The sequence below is a fragment of the Callospermophilus lateralis genome, chromosome 2 (genome assembly GCF_048772815.1).
Source record: "Callospermophilus lateralis isolate mCalLat2 chromosome 2, mCalLat2.hap1, whole genome shotgun sequence".
NCBI lineage: Eukaryota > Metazoa > Chordata > Mammalia > Rodentia > Sciuridae > Callospermophilus > Callospermophilus lateralis.
This window is the reverse complement of record NC_135306.1, coordinates 53143740-53167219: the sequence shown is the minus strand read 5'-3', so window position 1 is coordinate 53167219 and position 23480 is coordinate 53143740. Positions and strand designations below refer to the sequence as shown.

Below are 23480 nucleotides of genomic sequence, written 5' to 3'. Positions count from 1 at the left end.
AAGCTAAGCCTAGATAGTTTCTAGTAAGTCTTATGACTGAGTAAATTCTGAGATTAATGAAAACAGGATTATAAAAACCTCCTGATTTCTGTTGTGTTTTCACAACATTGCTGTTGATTCAGGACTTTGATATTTCTATGATCTTTGACCATGGGCATAGTTCTTATAAAACCAAGAAGGCTAATTTGAAATTTGGAGAGCTAATACATTATTTACAGTTTTCAATTTATAATTTAATATTATGTTTTTGGCTTCAGCAGTTTCACTCAAACTTTTTATTTCATTGTAAGGGCTAGATGGAATATACAAGGTCAATAGGAGAAAGTAGTAATTTTTTATATTACTAGTCAGGTCATAGGATTCTTTGTACATTATTGTTTTGGTCAGCCTTTTGCTGCTGTGACCAGAAGACATGATAAGAACAATTAGAGAAGGAAAAGTTTATTTTGAGGTTTCGGTTTTGGAGTTATCAATCCTCTCCTTTGCTCTGGGCCAGAGGTGATGCAGGAAATCTTGATGGAAGAGTGTAGTGGAGGGAAGCAGAGAGAGACTCCACTCACCAGGGACAAAATATATACCCCAAAGGCATACCCACAATGACCTATTTCCTCCAGCTCCACCCTATCTGCCTTTCATTTACTACCCACTCAATCCCTACCAGGGAATTAATAAACTGATTGGGTTAAACCTCTCATAACCTGATCATTTCATCTCTAAACTTGCATTGTCTCAAACATGGGCTTTTGGAAGACACCTTATATCTAAACCATAATAATCATTACAGCACAAAGACTACATAGAAAAGAAAATATTTTGCACGGTATGACCATTTATGTAATATTTCCCCACCAGTGAGATTTTAAAAGTTTTTTTCCATTATTAAAAAAAGAATAAGACTTTTTCCAGAACTTAAAAAAATTACCTATAATGTAATCATAACTTTTGTTTTCATTTTCTTAATTTGCGTCTAACCCTGCCCCCCACCCCTGCTGCCCAATTAGGATAGGCAAAATAAGTTAGTAAAGAGTTAAGTATGAAGGTGTATCAGTGAATATGGTTAGGTTTTATAACTTTAAAAAGGGTACAATGATAGCCAAATCTTATTTTTCAATAATTGTGACTTACACTGAAATGTATGATGGTTGTAGGAAGACTTAGTTTTTTACCAATATCTAATCTTTTCTTTTTTCTAGAGACAAAGAATGTGTTGCTAATCACATGAGAACCGTAGAAAATATGCTTCATAAGGTATTGTAATATTTTTAATATTGTTCAATTTGTACTGCGATACTTTTAATCATTATTAACTGCAAAGTGATTCATTTTGTACCTGTCTTTAAAAACAAATTACCAAAAAGATACTTTGGAAATGACTGGAATTTTGCAATATAGAATGCCATATTACATTTTTTTCCCCCAGAATTCACTTTAGGTACTTGATAAAAACTGTTAAAATAGTGTTTTCCCCAAACTGGTATGTTGCACTTGCATTATTTGTGATTTTTGCTAAATGAATCAGAGGTCATTAAGATTCTTGTATGTTTCAGAATGATAAAATGTTTGACCATACAGTCTAACTTTACCATTTCTAACTGTCCTGTTTATGCATATGTAGAGACATAATATATTTTATTGGGCAATATTATATACCTGTAACTAGGCAGTAATGTTATTCAAATTAATGACATATTCTTATACCTTCTTATGTATAAGAATATGTTATTAAAGTGAAAAATATATTTTATCTATTACTTTCAAATTTGATGACTTATGTATGATAAACTATTAATTTGTAGTGATGAGCAGCATAAGGGTTTTATAATATTAGTGAAAACTCAAGACATTAACTGACTGTTTTGTAGCACTCTATTGGATTCAAAGATTTATTTATTATTTAAAAGTAGAGAAGTGATATTGATGTATTTCTGATATCATTTAATAGACAATTTGTTGGAAATGCAAACATCTAATACTATTAAGATATTTGGAACTTATGAATAAATCACACTTAGAACAGTTTTGTGAATCAAATTTATCAGATATTGTACTTTTATAAAAATCACTTACAGTATCCTGAAACTAACCTTTTTAAGGAGATATTAAATAAACATTATCAAGCTAATATTTAATACATTTTAACAGTTTAGGACACTTTTTCCCCCTGTATGCACACCCATATGTGCATGTGTGGTTCTGGGGATCAATCCCAAGTGCTTTGTGCATTCTAGATAATCATTTTACCACTGTGCCACACCCTGGGCCACAGCTTACCATGTTTGAATACACTGGTCCTATTTTACATCATGAAATTGACTAATATTATGTCTTATCACTAAAGGCATTTGGAAACAAATCTAGTATTTTGAGTTCTATTTTCTTATAAGTTTCTTTGAAGCCCTGGTTTATCCCTCTCCCCATTTCAAAACATTTAGCTGGTTAGGATAGTTTAAATATAGTCTCATCAAATCCATGTATGCTACAAATATAAAATTTGGGTTTTTAGTGAAAGAGACATCTTTGGTTAGATTTTCGTACTCAATAAATTTAGGATGAAAAAGTCTATGATGTCATATATGTGGCATATCTTTTATGCAGTTAATGTTGACTTTGAAATCCAATTGTTCATCTTCCTAGCTGAAAGAATAAAGAATGTTAGGTAGCAACTAACGTGGAGAATGGGCTCTGAGGTCAAGGAAGAACCATCATTTATATGATATATAATTGTACCTGCTCCTTTCCTTATGAGAATGGCAAAGTAGATGTTTTGAGAATGATAAAGGCTGTTTGCAACAGGGTGATTATAATCACACAGTTTTTCAGTTGTAATTCCACTGCTGGTCTTTGTGTCAGATGGAAAGATGTCTGTACAACTGGCCTGCAGCCTCTATAGATTTAATTTTGCTTTATGGCTTTTTCCTCCTTCAGATTTATTAGTTAATTATTTTGGTTTGTGTCTTTGGGAATTTCTATCTATGTAGTAGTTTTTAAGTAATCAAAAACTTTTAAAGCTTGCAGTAAAAATTTAGGAAAGGCTAATAGATAATTAGGACAAATTCTCTTTATACTTTCTTTGAAGTATAGGTGAGAATGAATGGGTGATAAGGAAGTGGCCAGAGGGTCCCACTGAAGCTCTCTGAGAGGTGCAGGCCCACATGTCTTTATGCCTGAGTTTGCAGGTTTATTTTTCTAGCCACCTTGAACTTTCCCTTGTCATTTCGCTGTCTCAGGTTAACAAAGAGGAGTAGAGAAAAAGGGCCCAGATTCTTTCCATTGCTGCATGCATGGATTCAACCAACCACAGATTGAAAATATTTGAAACAAAAATTACATCTGTACTGAACATGTACAGACTTTTTTCTTGTCATTATTCCCAATACCATAGAGTATAACTATAATGTTATTTATATAGCATTTACATTGTATTAGGTCTTATAAGTAATCTAGACATGATTTAAAATATACAGAAGGACCTGGGGTTATAGCTCAATGATAAAGCATATCTTAGCATGCTTTGGGTACTGGGTTCAATCCACACCAAAAATTGAAATAAAATATGTAGGAGTATTTGTGTAGGTTATATGCAAATATGTGAGCATCCTTGGATTTTGGTAAATTAGCTGGGCAGGGAGACTATATTTTTTTTCAAAGAAGCAGAAGTTTTATTCAATTACACTTAAATACATTTTTATTTATGCCAGTTTTTAATGTAGGTCAGGGGTTAATTTTTCATTAAGATACTCTTTTATTGCCAGGGGACCAATTTCAGGTTCAGGGGTTAAGAAAAATAAGAGGAGGAAACAAAGCAATTACAACTTTTTATGACATGCATTTTTTTTATCTTATCTATCTATCTATCTATCTATCTATCTATCTATCTATCTATCTATCTAGTTATTTATTTGTTTATATCAGAGATTGAACCCAGGGGTTCTCAACCACTGAGCCACATCCACAGCTCCTTTTATTTTTTATTTTGAGACAGGGTCTTACTAAGTTGCTCAGGGCTTCACTACGTTGCTGAGACTGGCTTTGAACTTGTGATCCTCCTGCCTTAGTCTCCCAAACCCCTGGGATTACAGGCATGTGCCACCATGCCCAGTTGATGGGTATTTTAAAAATACACTCACTCCTCTACTGAGTTGAATCTTTTGGCTGATTTTTATTTTTTCAGAAAATCTGTAATTATAAAACTTTTTGAGAAACCATTCACCATTTTAACCATTATAAAGTACATAATTCAGTGACTTTCTTTATGTTCACAGTGTAGCGTAACCATCAAAATTATCTTACTTTGGAATGTTAATATTATTCTAAAAGAAACCCTATACCCATTAAACAGTTACTTTTTATATCTCTTTCCCCTACCTCCTGACAAACATTGATCTGCTTCTATCTGTATGGATTTTCCTATTCTGGACATTTTGTATAAATAGAATCATGCAATATGTAGCCTCTGTTGCCTGAATTTTTTCATTTAGTATAATTTGTTCAAGGTTCATTCATTTTGTGGCATGTATTAGTACTTCATTTCTTTTTATCTCTGACTGATATTCCATTGTAAGGATATATAACATTTTATTTATGCACATGTCAGCATGGGCATTGTTGTTTCCACTTCTTGGGTACCATGAATAATGCTGCTGTGAATACTGATGTACAAACTTTTGTTTCAATGCCTCTTTTTAGTTCTCTTGGGGATGTAGCTAGGAGAGGACTTACTGGATCATATGATAATACTATGCCTAACTTTTTGAGGAATGACCAAATGGTTTTCCACAGTGATTGTGCCATTTCAAATCCCCACTAGTGTGTATGAATGTTCCAGTTTCTCCACATCATTACCCATACTTGCTATTTCCATTTTCTAAAATGGCCATCCTGGTGGGTATGAAACAGAGGCTCACTGTGGAGTTTTCCTTTTTATTGTAATTATTCAGTCACATTAAACGGCTTTACTATGACATTTCTATACATGTATACATTATGCTTTATTTTATTCATCCTCCCTGCTACTTTCTCTTCATCTCTCTTTTTGCCCTCCTGCCCCATTCTTTTCCCAATTGTCTCTCGCCTATTTTTCAGTTATCTTTTGTTTGTTTGTTTCCACATAGGAGAAAAAAACGTGTCTTATGTCTGGATAATTTTGCTTAATATGAAAACCTCTAGTTCTGTCCATTTTCCTGCAAACTATGTGATTTCATTATTCTTTATGGTTGAATAAAACCCCATTTTGTATATACAGTTTTTAAAAAATTCATTCATCTCTCAGTGAGCCCTAGGCTGATTCCATATCTTGGCTATGTGAATAGTACTACAGTAAACATGGGTATTCAGATATCTCTTTTGTATGCTGACTTTATTTTTCTTTTTTGGGGGAGGTATATATTTTCCAGGAGTGATATATCTGGACTGTATGGTAGATCTATTTTCTTTTTTTTTTTAATTTTTGTTGTTGGTTGTTCAAAACATTACATAGTTCTTTATATATCATATTTCACACTTTGATTCAAGGGGGTTATGAACTCCCATTTTTACCCCATATACAGATTGCAGAATCACATCGGTTACACATCCACTGATTTACATATTGCCATACTAGTGTCTGTTGTATTCTGCTGCCTTTCCTATCCTCTACTATCCCCCCCTCCCCTCCCCTCTTCCCTCTCTACCCCCTCTACTGTAATTCATTTCTCCCCCTTGTATTATTTTTCCCTTTCCCCTCACTTCCTCTTGTATGTGATTTTGTATAACCCTGAGGGTCTCCTTCCATTTTCATGCAATTTCCCTTCTCTCTCCTACCTCTCATCCCTGTTTAATGTTAATCTTCTTCTCATGCTCTCCCTCCCTACTCTGTTCTTAGTTACTCTCCTTATATCAAAGAAGACATTTGGCATTTGTTTTTTCGGGATTGGCTAGCTTGACTTAGCATAATCTGCTCTAATGCCATCCATTTCTCTGCAAATTCTATGATTTTGTCATTTTTTTAATGCAGAGTAATACTCCATTGTGTATAAATGCCACATTTTTTTAATCCATTCGTCTATTGAAGGACATCTAGGTTGGTTCCACAGTCTTGCTATTGTGAATTGTGCTGCTATGAACATCGATGTAGCAGTGTCCCTGTAGCCTGCTCTTTTTTTTTTTTTTTTTTAAAGAGAGAGTGAGAGAGGGGAGAGAGAGAGAATTTTTTTAATATTTATTTTTTAGTTACCGGCGTACACAACATCTTTGTTTGTACATGGTGCTGAGGATCGAACCCGCGCCGCACGCATGCCAGGAGAGCGCTCTACCGCTTGAGCCACATCCCCAGCCCCTAGCCTGCTCTTTTTAGGTCTTTAGGGAATAGACCAAGAAGTGGACTAGCTGGGTCAAATGGTGGTTCCATTCCCAGCTTTCCAAGAAATCTCCATACTGCTTTCCAAATTGGCTGCACCAATTTGCAGTCCCACCAGCAATGTACAAGTGTACCCTTTTCCCCACATCCTCGCCAGCACTTGTTGTTGTTTGACTTCATAATGGCTGCCAATCTTACTGGAGTGAGATGGTATCTTAGGGTGGTTTCGATTTGCATTTCTCTGACTGCTAGAGATGGTGAGCATTTTTTCATGTACTTGTTGATTGATTGTATGTCCTCCTCTGAGAAGTGTCTGTTCAGGTCCTTGACCCATTTGTTGATTGGGTTATTTGTTATCTTATTGTCTAATTTTTTGAGTTCTTTGTATACTCTGGATATTAGGGCTCTATCTGAAGTGTGAGGAGTCAAGATTTGTTCCCAGGATGTAGGCTCCCTATTTACCTCTCTGATTGTTTCTTTTGCTGAGAAAAAACATTTTAGTTTGAGTAAGTCCCATTTGTTGATTCTAGTTATTAACACTTGTGCTATGGGTGTCCTATTGAGGAATTTGGAGCCCGACCCCACAGTATGTAGATCGGAGCCAACTTTTTCTTCTATCAGACGCCATGTCTCTGATTTGATATCAAGCTCCTTGATCCATTTTGAGTTAACTTTTGTGCATGGCGAGAGAAAGGGATTCAGTTTCATTTTGTTGCATATGGATTTCCAGTTTTCCCAGCACCATTTGTTGAAGATGCTATCCTTCCTCCATTGCATGCTTTTAGCCCCTTTATCAAATATAATATAGTTGTAGTTTTGTGGATTGGTTTCTGTGTCCTCTATCCTGTACCATTGGTCCACTGGCCTGTTTTGGTACCAGTACCATGCTGTTTTTGTTACTATTGCTGTGTAGTATAGTTTGAAATCTGGTATCGCTATAGCGCCTGATTCACACTTCCTGGTTAGCATTGTTTTTGCTATTCTGGGTCTTTTATTTTTCCATATGAATTTAATGATTTCTTTCTCTATTTCTACAGGAAATGCCGTTGGGATTTTGATTGGCATTGCATTAAACCTATAGAGAACTTTTGGTAATATCGCCATTTTGATGATGTTAGTTCTGCCTATCCAAGAACAGGGTATATTTTTCCATCTTCTAAGATCTTCTTCTATTTCTCTCTTTAGGGTTCTGTAGTTTTCATTGTATAAGTCTTTCACCTCTTTTGTTAGGTTGATTCCCAAGTATTTTATTTTTTTTGAGGATATTGTGAATGGAGTGGTTGTCCTTATTTCCATTTCAGAGAATTTGTCGCTGATATACAGGAATGCCTTTGATTTATGCATGTTGGTTTTATATCCTGCCACTTTGCTGAATTCATTTATTAGCTCTAATAGTTTCTTTGTAGACCCTTTTGGGTCTGCTAGGTATAGGATCATGTCATCTGCAAATAGTGATAATTTAAGTTCTTCTTTTCCTATTTTTATGCCTTTAATTTCTTTCGTCTGTCTAATTGCTCTGGGCAGTGTTTCGAGAACTATGTTGAACAGAAGTGATGAGAGAGGGCATCCCTTTCTTGTTCCAGATTTTAGAGGGAATGCCTTCAATTTTTCTCCATTCAGAATGATGCTAGCCTGAGGCTTAGCAGATAGCTTTTACAATATTGAGGTATGTTTCTGTTATCCCTAGTTTTTCTAGAGTTTTGAACATAAAGGGATGCTGTACTTTGTCGAATGCTTTTTCTGCATCTATCGAGATGATCATATGGTTCTTATCTTTAAGTCTATTGATGTGGTGAATAACATTTATTGATTTCCATATATTGAACCAGCCTTGCATCCCAGGGATGAATCCTAGTTGATCATGGTGCACAATTTTTTTGATATGTTTTTGTATCCGATTCCCCAGAATTTTATTGAGGATTTTTACATCTAGGTTCACTAGAGGCATTCCCTCTAAAATCTGGAACTAGACAGGGATGCCCCCTCTCACCACTTCTATTCAATTTAGTTCTTGAAATACTAGCCAGAGCAATTAGACAGACGAAAGAAATTAAAGGCATAAAAATAGGAAAAGAAGAACTCAAATTATCACTGTTTGCAGGTGACATGATCCTATACCTAGCAGACCCAAAAGGGTCTACAAAGAAACTATTAGAGTTAATAAATGAATTCAGCAAAGTGGCAGGATATAAAATCAACATGCATAAATCAAAGGCATTCCTGTATATCAGCGACAAATCCTCTGAAATGGAAATGAGGACAACCACCCCATTCACAATATCCTCAAAAAAAATAAAATACTTGGGAATCAACCTAACAAAAGAGGTGAAAGACTTATACAATGAAAACTACAGAACCCTAAAGAGAGAAATAGAAGAAGATCCTAGAAGATGGAAAAATATACCCTGTTCATGGATAGGCAGAACTAACATCATCAAAATGGCGATATTACCAAAAGTTCTCTATAGGTTTAATGCAATGCCAATCAAAATCCCAACGGCATTTCTTGTAGAAATAGAGAAAGCAATCACGAAATTCATATGGAAAAATAAAAAACCCAGAATAGCAAAAAGAATGCTAAGCAGGAAGTGTGAATCAGGCGGTATAGCTATACCAGACTTCAAACTATACTACAGAGCAATAGTAACAAAAACAGCATGGTACTGGTACCAAAACAGGCGGGTGGACCAATGGTACAGAATAGAGGACACAGAAACCAATCCACAAAACTACAACTATCTTATATTCGATAAAGGGGCTAAAAGCATGCAATGGAAGAAGGATAGCATCTTCAACAAATGGTGTTGGGAAAACTGGAAATCCATATGCAACAAAATGAAACTGGGCGTGCTCCGCCTGTGAGTCACAGGTCTGCTCACCTTGCAGGTGTGTGTGGCGGCTCTGCTCCGCCCCTCCTCCAATTGGGGCAATGTGTCTACCACGCCGGCGCACCGAGGGGCCTACTCCGCTGGTCGGTCGCAGGTCTGCCTGGTAGATCTATGTTCTAAAAAATGAGGACACTTTTTTGAGGAAACTCAAAACTCCGTTCTGTTTTCCCTAGTGGCTGTACTAATTTATATTACCACCAACAGTGTACAACAGTTCTTTTTTCTTCACTTTTTTTCTCACTGTCATTTATTAATTTTTTTTTTGATAATAGCCATTCTGACTGAGGTGAGAAGGAATTTCTGTATAGTTTTGATTTGTATGTCCCTGTTGGCTAAAGATGTTAAATATTTAAAAATATATTTATTGGTCATTTATACTACTTTTTAGAAGTATCTGTTTAGATCTTATAGGTTGGATTACTTTTCTGTGGTTAAGTTTTTTTTAGTTCTTTATATAATCTGGATATTTGTCCTCTTTTATTTATTTATGTATTTTTAAAGAGAGAGGAGGGGGAGAGGATTTTTTAATATTTATTTTTTAGTTTTCGGCGGACACAGCATCTTTATTTTATGTGGTGCTGAGGATCGAACCCAGCGCTGTGCGCATGCCAGGCGAGCGCGCTACCGCTTGAGCCACATCCCCAGCCCTGTCCTCTTTTAAATGAAGAACTGGCAAAGATTTTCTCCCATTCTGTAGACTGTCTCTTTACTCTGTTGATTATTTTATTTGCCTTGTGTTCTTTGTTGTTAATTTGACATAATACCATTCATCAGTTCTTGCTATTATTTCCTGAATTATTGGAGTACTACTTAGAAATCATTGCCTGTGCCAACACCTTGAAGTGTTTCCCTTATGTTTTTATCTGTTAGTTTCAAAGTTTCAGATCTTACATTAAGGTATTTGATCCATTTTGGATTTATTTTTTGAACAGGTGAAAGATAGTGACCTTTTTTCAATCTTGTATGTGTGGTTATCCAGTTTTCCCAGCATCATTTGTTGAGGGAGATATCTTAACTCCAGTGTATATATTTTTTTGGCACTTTTGTCAAGAATCAGATAGCTGTAGATGTGCTTGTTCATTTCTGGGTCCTTTATTGTTTTCCATTATCAGTGTGTCTGTTTTTATGCTAGCACCATGCTGTTTTTGTAGCTATGGCTCTGTAGTATATTTTGAAATCAGATATTGTGATGCCTCCAGTGTTGCTCATTTTACTCAAAACTGCTTTGATTATTTGGAGTCTTTTGTGCTTCCATATGAATTTTAGGAATTTTTTAAGTTCTGTGAAGAATGTTGTTTGTATTTTGAATTTGGAAATATGACCAATTAAACAATATTAATCCTCCAATCCAGGAACATTGGAAGTCTTTCCATCTCCTAGTGTCTTCTTTAATTTCTGTCTTCCATGTTTTATAATTTTTATTGTATAGAGGTCTTCTACCTTCTTGTTTGGGTTTATTCCTATGGATGGTTGGTTTATTTTTTAGGCTATCATGAATGAGATTGTTTTCCTGATTTCTTTCTCAGTGAGTTCATTATTGGTATATTAAAAAACTGCTGACTTCTATTTATTTACTTTGTATCCTGCTACTTTGCTGAGTTAATTTATCAGTTCTGAGAGTCTTTGGTGAAATCCTTAGTCTTGTAAGTGTAAAATCATGTTATCTGCAAACAGAGATAATTTGACTTTTTTCTTTTCCTATTTGTATTCCTTTTATTTTATTTTTTTTTATCTTGCTTTTTTTCTGGATAAAATTTAAAGTACAATATTGAATAAGAGTGGTAAGAAGAGACATCCTTGTTTCCTTCCTGATTTTAGAGTAAATGTTTTAATTTTCCCCCATTCATTGTAATGTTGGCTATGGATTTATCCTGTATAGCCTTATCATATTGAACGCTTCTGTGTGAAACTGTTGTTTTTGATTCTCAATTGCTGGTATATAGAAATAAAACTGATTTCACATGTTGGTCTTGTGTCCTGCAACATTACTAAATTATCTTTAATGGTTTTGAGTGTGGCTTCCTTAGGATGTTCTCAAAAAAAATCATGTCATTTATGAATTGAGACAGTTCATATCTTTCTATTTTGGATGTCTTTTATTTCTTGTCTAATTGTGTGGCTACAACTTCCAGTACAGTGTTGAATAGACATGTTGAGAACAGACATTCTTGTATTGTTCCTAATTTTATGGGGAAAGCTTTTATTTTATTAAGCATACCATTAGCTATGGATTTTACTTAGATTCCCTTTATCAAGTTGAGGAAGTTCTCTTCCATTCCTAGTTTTTTTTTTTTTAATATTTATTTTTAGGTTGAAACAATATCTTTATTTTATATTTATGTGGTGCTGAGGATCAAACTCGGTACCTCATGCATACTAGGCAAGCACTCTACCACAAAGCCACAACCCCAGCCCTGAGCGGTTTTTCTTTTATCATTAAAGAGATTTTATCAAAGGCTTTCTTTATATCAATTATGATGATTGTGTTAATTTTCCTCACTTTCATTATTAATGTTTTGTACTACATTGAGTATGTTGAAAATCTACTCCTGGGATAAATATCATTTGGATATGATACGTAATCCTTTGCATGTGTAGCTCTGTTTGGTTTGCTTATTTGTTTGAGGGTTTTTGCATCTAACTTCATAAGGCATATTGGTCTATTGTTTTCTTGTGGTATATACCTGGCTTTGGGATTTGAGTAATATTGGCCACATAGGACAAGTTAGGAAGTGTTTACTTCTCCTCAATTTCTAAGAAGAATTTGAGAGAAATTGGTATTAATTCTTTAAACATTTGGTAGAACTTATCAGTGAAGGTTTCTGGTCCTAGACTTTTGTTTTCTGATTACCGATTTATTCTCTTTATTAGAGGTCTATTCAGATTTTCTGTTTCTTTTTGAGTCAAGTTTGGTAGAGGATGTGTTTCTAGGAAATTAATTTTATCCAGGTTATCTGATTTGTTGACATATAATTGTTTACCCTCAAATTATTTTTGTTTCTTTGAGATCGGTGGTTATGTTTCCATTTTTATTCCTAATTTTAGTAACAATTTCCTTTTTTTCCCCTCAGTAAGTCTAGTTCAGGTTTGTCTATATTGTTGATCTTTTCAGGGGTTGACTTTTTATTTGTTTGATTATCTTTCTTACTCTAAATTTCTTTACTCTAAATTTTATTTCCTTCCTTCTGTTCATTTTGGATTTAGTTTGCTCTCCTTTTTCTACTTGTCCAAGATGGAAGGTTCGGTTATTAATTTGAGATCTTTCTTCTTTTTTAAGGTGGGTATTTATAGCTATCAATTTCTATCTAAGCACTGCTTTCATTGAATCCTGTAAGTTTCGACATGTTGTGTTTTGGTGTTCATCTATATAAAAGTATTTACTAATTTCTCTATGACTTTTTCTTTGACCCATTTCTTGTTTTTAGTGTATTGTTTAATTTCTCAATATTTGGGAATATTCCACATATCTTTTTGTTGTTAAATTCTAATTTCATTCTGTATGACTTGAATAGATTCTTTGATTTTAATTCTTTCAAATTTATTAGCTTGTTTTATGTTATAGAATATGGTCTATCTTGATGAATGTTAAATGTGTGTTTAAAAGAATGTATTCTGATTTCATTAGAGTGTTCTATATGTTTCTGTTGTGTGTAGTTGCTTTATAGGGTTTTTCATGTCTTTTAATTCCTTGATTATCTTATGTCTAGTTGTCCTACACATTAATGAAAGTATAATACTGAAATCTCCAAATGTTGAATCCTTTCTCCTTTTAATTTTGTCATGTTTTGCTTTATGTATTTTGGGATTGTTTGCATATATATGTGGAAATTGTTGCATCTCCTTAATGGATTCATCCTTTTATTATTAGTATCTTTGTCTTATAACAAATTTTTGTCTTAATGTTTATTGTGTCTGATATTAGTATAGCTATTCCAACTCTTTTCTGGTTACTGTTTGCATACATATCTTTTTGAAAATCTTTTCCCTTTTAATCTATTTGTGTCTTCATAACTAAAATGAGTCATTTGTAGAAATTAATCATGCTTTTAAAATAAAATTCTCCCAATCTCTGACTTTTCATTATAGTTTAATAAATTTATATTTAACAATATTATTGATAAGGAAGAACTTCTGCTGTTTTTCTTTTCCCTCTTATTTATATTTATTATGAAAGGAAGGAACTGACATTTTCCTTTTTCGCCTATTTTGTTTTTTATTTCCTCTGTTAATGCCCTCTCCTTTTGCATTACAAAGGTGTTTTCTACTCTGCCAGTTTGATGCATTCGCCTTTGTTTTACTGTATACTTTATTATCTTAGTGTTTACCTTAGGGACTACAATTATCATATGAATTCATAACAATTTAGTTCAAATTAATGCCAACTTAGTATCCATAGTGTTCATTATTATATAACTGTAACCCTAGCCTTCTTGTTATTGTCACAATTACATTGATATACCTTGTATGCCCATTAACCCAGTTTGTAATGATTATTTCATGTAGTTGTCTTTTAAAATCTATAGGGAAAAAGGGGGACGTTAAAGATAAAAAATACATTAGTACTAGCTTTTATTTTTTACCTATATATTTACCTTTATTGGTGTATTTTATTTTTTCATATAGATTTGAGTTACTGTCTAATTTTTTCCATTACAGACTGAAAGACTTCCAGTAGCATTTTTTTTTTCAACTTGGCAGATCTAATGGTAATGAATTCTCAACTTTTGTTTATCTTGGAATTTAAAAATGTTTCCTTCATTTTAATGTTTAAACTTTGCTGTGGTAAGAACACTAACATGATATATACCATCTTAATAGATTTTAATGTACTAGTAATATAATATTATTAATTATAGACCCAATGTTATACAGCAGACTCCCAGAACTTACTCACCTTGCAAAACTGAAGCTTAATATCCATTGATTAGCAGCCTCCATTTCTCCCTCTTCCACCCCCACTAGTAACCATTAGACTCTCTACTTCTGGATATTTATCCTCAAGAATTGAAATCAGACCCTCTAGGAAATATTTACAGAGCTAAAATGAACATGGGAATTTAAATATTTCTTAGAGGTTCTGACTTAAGTTCTTGAGTTTAACTATTTTAAATACTTCATATATGTGGAATTGTATTGTATTTGTCCTTTTGTGACTGGCTTATTTAACCTACCTTAATGTCTGCAGGGTACATCCCTGTTGCTGTGTATTGTAGTATTTCCATATGCTGTGCTTTCTTTTTCCATTTATTTGTTGATGGAAAATTAGAGTGTTTACATAGCTTGATTTTTGTAAATAGAGCTAAAATGAACATGGGAATGTAAATATTTCTTAGAGGTTCTGACTTCAGTTCTTGAGGATAAATATCCAGAAGTGTAGTCATTGGATCATGTAGTAATTCTATTTTTAATTTTTTAAGGAGATTCCATAATGTTTTCTAAAATGGTTTTGATCTTTATAGCCCATTTTAAGTTATTATATCTATAAATGTATACATATTATATATTTTCCTAGTACATTATATGTATTTTAGAAATTAAGCTCCTATCAGATAGATGACTTGCAAATATTTTCTTCCATCTCATAGATAGCCTTTTTACTATCTTCATTATTTTCTTTGTGCAGAAGCTTTTCAACTTTTATATTGTCCCACTTTTCTGTTTTTCCTTTGGGTTTCATATCTATCAAGTTATTGCTGACCCCAACGTCATTAAGCTTTTCTCATATTGTATGTTTTCTTCTAGGAGTTTTACAGTTTTATGTTTAAGGCTTTAATAATTCCCCCCCCCCCCCCACAGTGTTGGGGATCAAACCTAGGACCTTGTGCAGGCTAGGCAAGTACTCTACTACTAAGCTATACTCACATCCCCTTTAATTTATTTTCAGTTTACTTTTGTTTATGGCTTAAAATAGGCTCCAGTTTCATTCTTTTGCAAATAATATCAAGTTTTCCAAATACTGTTTATTGAAGAAGACTGTTTTTTCTTCATTGTGTATTTTTGGCACCTTTGTCAAAGATTGGTTGATCATACATGTGTGAATTTATTTCTGAGCTTTCTAAGTGTTTAATCAGTCTATTTGTCTTTTTGCCAGCACTATAATGTTTTAATTACTCTAGCTTTGCAGTGTATTTTGAAATCAGGAATTGTGGTACCTCTAGTTTTGATTCTTTTTTCCTCTAGCTTGTTTTGGTTACTTGAGGGCCCTTTGTGGTTCCATATGAATTTGGGATTCTTCTTTTCTATTTCTGCAAAAATATATTTAAAAAGATTTTTTTTTTTTGGTGTTAAGAATTGAGACTACAGCCTTCTGCATATGCTCTGCTGCACGTGTTCTAATACTGAGCTACATCCCTCAGTCATACCATTGGAATTTTGATAGGGATTGCATTGAATCTATAGATTACTTTTGGTAATAAGAACATTTTAACAATATTAAGTCTTCATTCTATGAACAAAGTATATCTTTTCATTTGTAAATGTCTTCATTAGTATCTTTGATAGATATTTCATGGTTTTCAGTGTATAAGTGCTTCACCTCCTTTGTTATATTTATTCCTAAATGTTTTATTCCTTTTGATGCTATTATAAATGCAATTATTTTCTCAGTGTTTGCTTTGGAGATTGCAATTACCATCTTAATTCATAATAACTTAGTTTAAATTAATATCAAACTAGGATGTTATATATTTGAGAAACAGACTAGATTACTTTTCTATATGGGGGTTTTGATATGCAAACAGGGACTATTTTACCTGTTTCCATTTCAATTTGGAATCTTTTTATTTATTTATTTTTCCCAGTACTCTTGCAGGCACTTCCAGGACTATGTTGAATAAAAACAGCAGAAGTGAACATTCTTGCCTTGTTCCTGATCTTAGAGGAAAAGCTTTTAATTTTTACCATTCAGTGTGATGTTAGTTGTATATATACATATATGTATTGCATTGTATCCAAGTAGTTTCCTTTTATTCCTAGTTTATTGAGATTTTTTATTATGAAAAGTATTGCTTTTTAAAATGTATATCTATACATTGGGGAAAAACATTATTTATATATTTTTAAATTTATTTATACATTTATATATATATAAATGTATAAATAAATTTATATATAAATTTTAGTTGTGGGTGGACACAATACTTTTATTTTTATGTGGTGCTGAGGATCAAACACCATGCCTCATGTATGCAAAGCAAGCACTCTACCACTGAGCTATAACCCCAACCACCAAAATATTGAATTTTACAGGACACTTTTTTTTTAAGGCAATGACTGCATCTTTTTTTTAAAAAATTTATTTTTATGTGGTGCTGAGGATTGAACCCAGTGCCTTGCATGTGCTAGGTGAGTGCTCCATCGCTGAGCCACAACCCCAGCCCTTACTGGACACTTTTTATGTATCTATTTAGATTATTATGATCATTAGCTTTCATTCTGTCAATATTGTATCAAATGAATTGATTTTAGTATGTTGAGCTATCTTTGCATCCCAGGGATAAATCCTATTTGGTCATTTTATCTGCATTCATCGGGGTACTGGTCCACTGCTTTCTTTTCTTTGTGTTGTATTTGTCTGCCTTTGGTACAAGAGTAATGCTGTCCTCATAAAATGCATTTGGAAGTGCTCCCACCTCTTCAGTTTTTTTGGAACAGTTTGAAAAGTATTGATGTTAATTCTTTTTTTTTATCTTTTTATTTTTTTCATCTTTCATACATTTGATTCAAGTGAGTTATGCATTTCCATTTTTACCCCAAATACAAATTGCAGAATCACATCAGTTACACATTCACAATGTTTACATAATGCCATATTAGTGACTGTTGTATTCTGCTGTCTTTCCTATCCCCTACTATCCCCCTTCCCCTCCCCTCCCATCTTCCCTCTCTACTTCATCTGTTGTTGTTCCGTTCGCTCCCTTCCCCCCCCTTTCCCCTCACAACCTCGTATATGTGATTTCGTATAACGATGAGGGTTTCCTTCCGTTTCCATGAAATTTCCCTTCTCTCTCCCTTTCCCTCCCATCACTCATCCCAGTTTAATGTTAATATTTTCCTCATGCTCTTTCCCCCTGTTCAGTTCTTAGTTGCTCTCCTTAAATCAAAGAAGACATTTGGCATTTGTTTTTTAAGGATTGGCTAGCTTCACTTAGCATAATCTGCTCTAATGCCATCCATTTCCCTGCAAATTCTATGATTTTGTCATTTTTTAGTGCTGCATAATACTCCATTGTGTATAGATGCCACATTTTTTTTATCCATTCATCTATTGAAGGGCATCTAGGTTGGTTCCACAGTCTAGCTATTGTGAATTGTGCTGCTATGATCATTGATGTGGCAGTATCCCTATAGTATGCTCTTTTAAGGTCCTCAGGGAATAGTCCGAGGAGGGCGATAGCTGGGTCTAATGGTGGTTCCATTCCCAGCTTTCCCAGGAATCTCCATACTGCTTTCCATATTGGCCGCACCATTTTGCAGTCCAGCAATGTACAAGTGTACCCTTTTCCCCACATCCTCGCCAGCACTTATTGTTGTTTGACTTCCTAATGGCTGCCAATCTTACTGGAGTGAGATGGTATCTTAGGGTGGTTTTGATTTGCATTTCTCTGACTGCTAGAGATGGTGAGCATTTTTTCATGTACTTATTGATTGATTGTATGTCCTCTTCTGAGAAGTGTCTGTTCAGGTCCTTGGCCCATTTGTTGATTGGGTTATTTGTTATCTTATTGTTTAATTTTTGAGTTCTTTGTATATTCTGGAAATTAGGGCTCTATCTGAAGTGTGAGGAGTAAAGATTTGTTCCCAGGATGTAGGCTACCTATTTACCTCTCTGATTGTTTCTTTTGCTGAGAAATAACTTTTTAGTTTGAGTAAGTCCCATTTGTTGATTCTAGTTATTAACTCTTGTGCTATGGGTGTCCTATTGAGGAATTTGGAGCCCAACCCCACAGTATGTAGATCGTAGCCTTTTTCTTCTATCAGATGCCGTGTCTCTGATTTGATATCAAGCTCCTTGATCCATTTTGAGTTAACTTTTGTGCATGGCGAGAGAAAGGGAATCAGTTTCATTTTGTTGCATATGGATTTCCAATTTTCCCAGCACCATTTGTTGAAGATGCTATCCTTCCTCCATTGCATGTTTTTAGCCCCTTTATCAAATATAAGAAAGTTGTACTTTTGTGGATTGGTTTCTGTGTCCTCTATTCTGTACCATTGATCCACCTGCCTGTTTTGGTACCAGTACCACGCTGTTTTTGTTACTATTGCTTTGTAGTACAGTTTGAACTCTGGTATCGCTATACCTCCAGATTCACACTTCCTGCTTAGAATTGTTTTTGCTATTCTGGGTCTTTTGTTATTCCATATGAATTTCATGATTGCTTTATCTATTTCTACAAGAAATGCCGTTGGGATTTTGATTGGCATCGCATTAAACCTGTAGAGAACTTTGGGTAATATCGCCATTTTGATAATGTTAGTTCTGCCTATCCATGAACCGGGTACATTTTTCCATCTTCTAAGATCTTCTTCTATCTCTCTCTTTAGGGTTCTGTAGTTTTCATTGTATAAATCTTTCACCTCTTTTGTTAGGTTGATTCCCAAGTATTTTAATTTTTTTTAGGATATTGTGAATGGAATGGTTTTCTTCATTTCCATTTCAGAAGTTTTGTTGCTGATATACAGGAATGCCTTTGATTTATGCGTGTTGATTTTATATCCTGCCACTTTGCTGAATTCATTTATTAACTCTAGCAGTTTCTTTGTAGACCCTTTTGGGTCTGTTAAGTATATTATCATGTCATCCGCAAATAGCGATAATTTAAGTTCTTCTTTTCCTATTTTTATGCCTTTAATTTCTTTTGTCTGTCTAATTGCTCTGGCTAGTATTTCAAGAACTAAATTGAATAGAAGTGGTGAGAGGGGGCATCCCTGTCTAGTTCCAGATTTTAGAGGGAATGCCTTCAGTTTTTCTCCATTTAGAATGATGTTAGCCTGAGGCTTAGCATATATAGCTTTTACAATGTTGAGGTAAGTTCCTGTTATCCCTAGTTTTTCTAGTGTTTTGAACATAAAGGGATGCTGTACTTTGTCAAATGCTTTTTCTGCATCTATCGAGATGATCATATGGTTTTAATCTTTAAGTCTGTTGATGTGGTGAATAACATTTATTGATTTCCGTATATTGAACCAGCCTTGCATCCCAGGGTTGAATCCTACTTGATCATGGTGCACAATTTTTTTGATATGCTTTTGCATTCGATTCGCCAGGATTTTATTGAGAATTTTTGCATCTAAGTTCATTAGAGATATTGGTCTATAGTTTTCTTTCTTTGAAGTGTCTTTGTCTGGTTTTGGGATCAGGGTTATGTTGGCCTCATAGAATGAATTTGGAAGAGCTCCTTCTTTTTCTATTTCTTGAAATAGCTTGAAAAGTATCAGTATTAATTCTTCTTTGAAGGTTTTGTAAAACTCTGCTGTATACTCATCCGGTCCCAGGCTTTTCTTAGTTGGTAGTCTTTTGATGGCCTCTTCAATTTCTTCTTTTGTTATTGGTCTGTTTAAATTGTATGTGTCTTCCTGACTCAATCTGGGCAGATCATATGACTTAAGAAATTTATTGATATCTTCACTATCTTCTATTTTATTGGAATATAGGGTTTCAAAATACTTTTTCATTATCTTCTGTATTTCTGTAGTGTCTGTTGTGATATTGCCTTTTTCATCCCGTATGTTAGTAATTTGCGTTCTCTCTCTTCTTCTCTTCGTTAGCATGGCTAAGGGTCTGTCGATCTTATTTATTTTTTCAAAGAACCAACTTTTAGTTTTATCAATTTTTTCAATGTTTTTTTTTTCAATTTTGTTGATTTCTGCTCTTATTTTAATTATTTCTTGTCTTCTGCTATATTTGCTGTTGTTTTGCTCTTCCTTTTCTAAGGTTTTAAGATGTAGTGTGAGTTCATTTATTTGTTGTTTTTTTCTTTTTTTGAGGAATGAACTCCAGGAAATGAATTTCCCTCTTAAAACTGCTTTCATTGTGTCCCATAGATTCCAGTATGTTGTGTCTGTATTGTCGTTTATCTCTAGGAATTTTTTGATTTCCTCCTTTATATCTTCTGTAACCCATTGATCATTCAGTAACATATTGTTCATTTTCCAGGTGATGCAGGATTTTTCCTTCCTTCTTTTATCATTGATTTCCAGTTTCATTCCATTATGGTCAGATATGGTGCATGGTATTATCTCCACACCTTTATATTTACTGAGAGTTGCCCTATGGCATAATATATGGTCTATCTTTGAGTAGGATCCATGTGCTGCTGAGAAGAATGTGTATCCACTTGATGATGGTTGATATATTCTATATATGTCGGTTAAGTCTAGGTTATTGATTGCGTTATTGAGTTTTATAGTTTCTTTGTTCAGCTTTTGTCTAGAGGATCTGTCCAATGGCAAGAGTGGTGTGTTGAAGTCCCCCATAATTATTGTGTTGTGGTCTATTTGACTCTTGAACTTGAGGAGAGTTTGTTTTATGAACGTTGCAGCACCATTGTTTGGTGCATACAAATTGATAATTGTTATGTCTTGATGGTGGATTGTTCCTTTTAACAGTATATAGTGTCCTTCTTTATCCCTTTTGATTACCTTAGGTTTGAAGTTGACTTTATTCGATATGAGAATGGCCACTCCTGCTTGCTTCCGAGGGCCATGTGAGTGGTATGATTTTTCCCAACCTTTCACCTTCAGTCTGTGTATGTCTTTTCCTATCATATGAGTCTCCTGAAGGCAGCATATTGTTAGATTTGTTTTTTTAATCCAGGTTACTAGCCTATGTCTCTTGATTGGTGAATTTAAGCCATTAACATTTAAGGTTACAATTGAAATATGGTTTGTACTTCCAGGCATGTTTATTTATTTATTTATTTTAGATTGGCTAGTTTTCCCTCTTTGGTTATTTTCTCCCCCTTTACTGAGATACCTCCCACTGTTAGTTTTGGGCGCTATTTTTCAATTCCTCTTCTTGTAATATTTTGCTCAACATGCTTTGCAGTGCTGGTTTTCTTGCTGCGAATTCTTTTAGCTTTTGTTTATCGTGAAATATTTTAATTTCATTGTCAAATCTGAAGCTTAGTTTTGCTGGATACAGTATTCTTGGTTGGAATCCATTATTTTTCAGTGTTTGAAATATGTTGTTCCAGGATCTTCTCGCTTTCAAAGTCTGTGATGAAAAATCAGTCGTTAACCTAATTGGTTTACCCCTAAATGTAATCTGCCTCCTTTCTCTCGTAGCTTTTAGTATTCTCTCCTTGTCCTGTATGTTAGCTATCTTCATAATTATGTGTCTTGGAGTTGGTCTATTATGGTTTTGGATGTTTGGGGTCCTGTAAGCTTCCAGGATTTGGCAATCCATTCCATCTTTCATCTCTGGGAAGTTTTCTAGTATTATCTCATTTAGTAAGCTATCCATTCCTTTGGACTGATTCTCTGTGCCTTCTTCTATCCCAATGACTCTCAAATTTGGTCTTTTGATGAGATCCCATATCTCTTGGATAGATTGCTCGTGAGATTTCAGCATCTTTTCTGTGTTGACTATATTCTTTTCAAGTTGATAAACTTTGTCTTCATTATCTGATGTTCTGACTTCTACTTGATCTAGTCTGTTTGTAATATTCTCATTAGCGCTTTTAATCTGATTTACGGTTTCTTGCATTTCTATGATTACAGCTTGATTTTTTTTTAACACCTCTATCTCCTGATAAAGCTCATTCTTTGTGGATTGAATTTGTGTGGTTACTTCCTCTTCAAAATATACTTTCAATGCTTGGATTTGCTGTCTCATGTCTTCTCTAATATTCCGTTCCATCTGAATTAGGTATGCCTTGATTTCTTTCCCTGTCCATGTTTCTGATTCTTCTAGGTCCTCCTGTATATTTAGGTTATCCTGCATTGTTTGTAACCCTTTTTTCCCTTGTTTTTTCATATTGTTCACATTGCTTTCCAGCTCTGTTTGACTGCTTTGTAACTGCTTTCTCCTATACATTTGTTTTGGGTTTGTATATCTCTGTTGTCTCTCTTTTGTGGTGGGAGATTATGCCTAGAAATGTTGGGCTTTGTTGTACTTTAAAGCTGATTCATTCAATTCATATAAGGCTTCTAGGTTCTGTATGCATATAATGATTTGCTGTTTGTTCTTAGGACTATATGTTTAGGTTGGGTGCTCTGGTGGTACAATGGTTAGTATGTCTTGGCTACTTTAGAAGATTGCTCCACTGAAGGTGGATACTACCAGGCAATTGGATCAGGGTGTTGGTAGTAGCTAGGTATTTAGGAGTCTTATAGACAGCCTCGAGACATTCACCTATTTGCATTTAGACAATTACACACAATGGAAGATGTAATGCTTGGGATGAGAGTTGGGGGGTAGGGGAATGAAGGTGCTGTTAAAAAGAAAAAAGGATAGAGGGAGAGATAGATTAGAGGGGAATGAAAAGAACAATAAAACTTGAAATGGGATAGAAAGAGAGAAGGAAAAGGGGAGAAAGAAACAGGGAGAGAAGAAGGAGAGAAAAAAAATATCGACAACAGCAACAACAACAACAACAACAACAAAAATTAAAGTCTTAGAGATCCACCTTCTTCTCTTCCAGTAGGCGGAGCTGTGCCCTCCAAGCGGAGAGTCTGCTCTCTACCTGCCAAGAGCTATCTCTGTAGGGCGTCTCCTGGGGGTCTCTCAGACTTGTCAGTCCAGAGCCATTTCACTTCTCCAGCTCTTAACCCCCTTCCTCCTGTCAGCCTGCCAGCCAGGTCCTGCTCCCCAGAAGTGATTCCCCAGAGATCTAGTTACACTTGCAGTCCCACCGTGTGTCCCTTTTAAGCCCCAGTGCTCTGGTAAACTGGCGGCTAAGACCTTGGGGGTCACCGCTGGTGATATGAGGGGCTGGGGGTCTGGGATCCCCTCTGCTTCCCTACGGACACGACCCTTGAGAAGTCAATGAAGTTTCTTGGCTGCTTGTATCAGTATGGGGAGTCACGCACTTGCTAAAGTGGATTCTGCTGGGAAGGAATTCCGCCGGCTGAAATCCGATGACGTCACCTCTCTGCTATGGCGGGCCCCAGGCTCCTTGTCGGAGTGTCCGAGGGGAGGGGTGGGACTGGTCCGGCCCGGTTCGCCTCAGCTCCTGGCTCGTGGAGGCTTGGCTAAAGACTTCTTCCTGCCAAGCTGTGTCGCGGCGTCTAGCAGGACCAGTCACTTTGGCTGCGGG

At 34.9% G+C, this 23480-nt stretch overlaps 1 protein-coding gene across 2 annotated transcripts in view; it reads left to right on the top strand.

Moving 5' to 3' along the window:
• Ccdc171 (coiled-coil domain containing 171) overlaps positions 1-23480 on the top strand; it is a 382832-nt gene that overhangs the window by 252678 nt on the left and 106674 nt on the right. For both annotated transcript variants that reach the window (XM_076843419.2, XM_076843418.2), the window contains exon 22: positions 1194-1248. In XM_076843419.2, coding sequence (XP_076699534.1) covers positions 1194-1248 — 55 coding nt within the window. The remainder of the gene's footprint in view (positions 1-1193; positions 1249-23480) is intronic.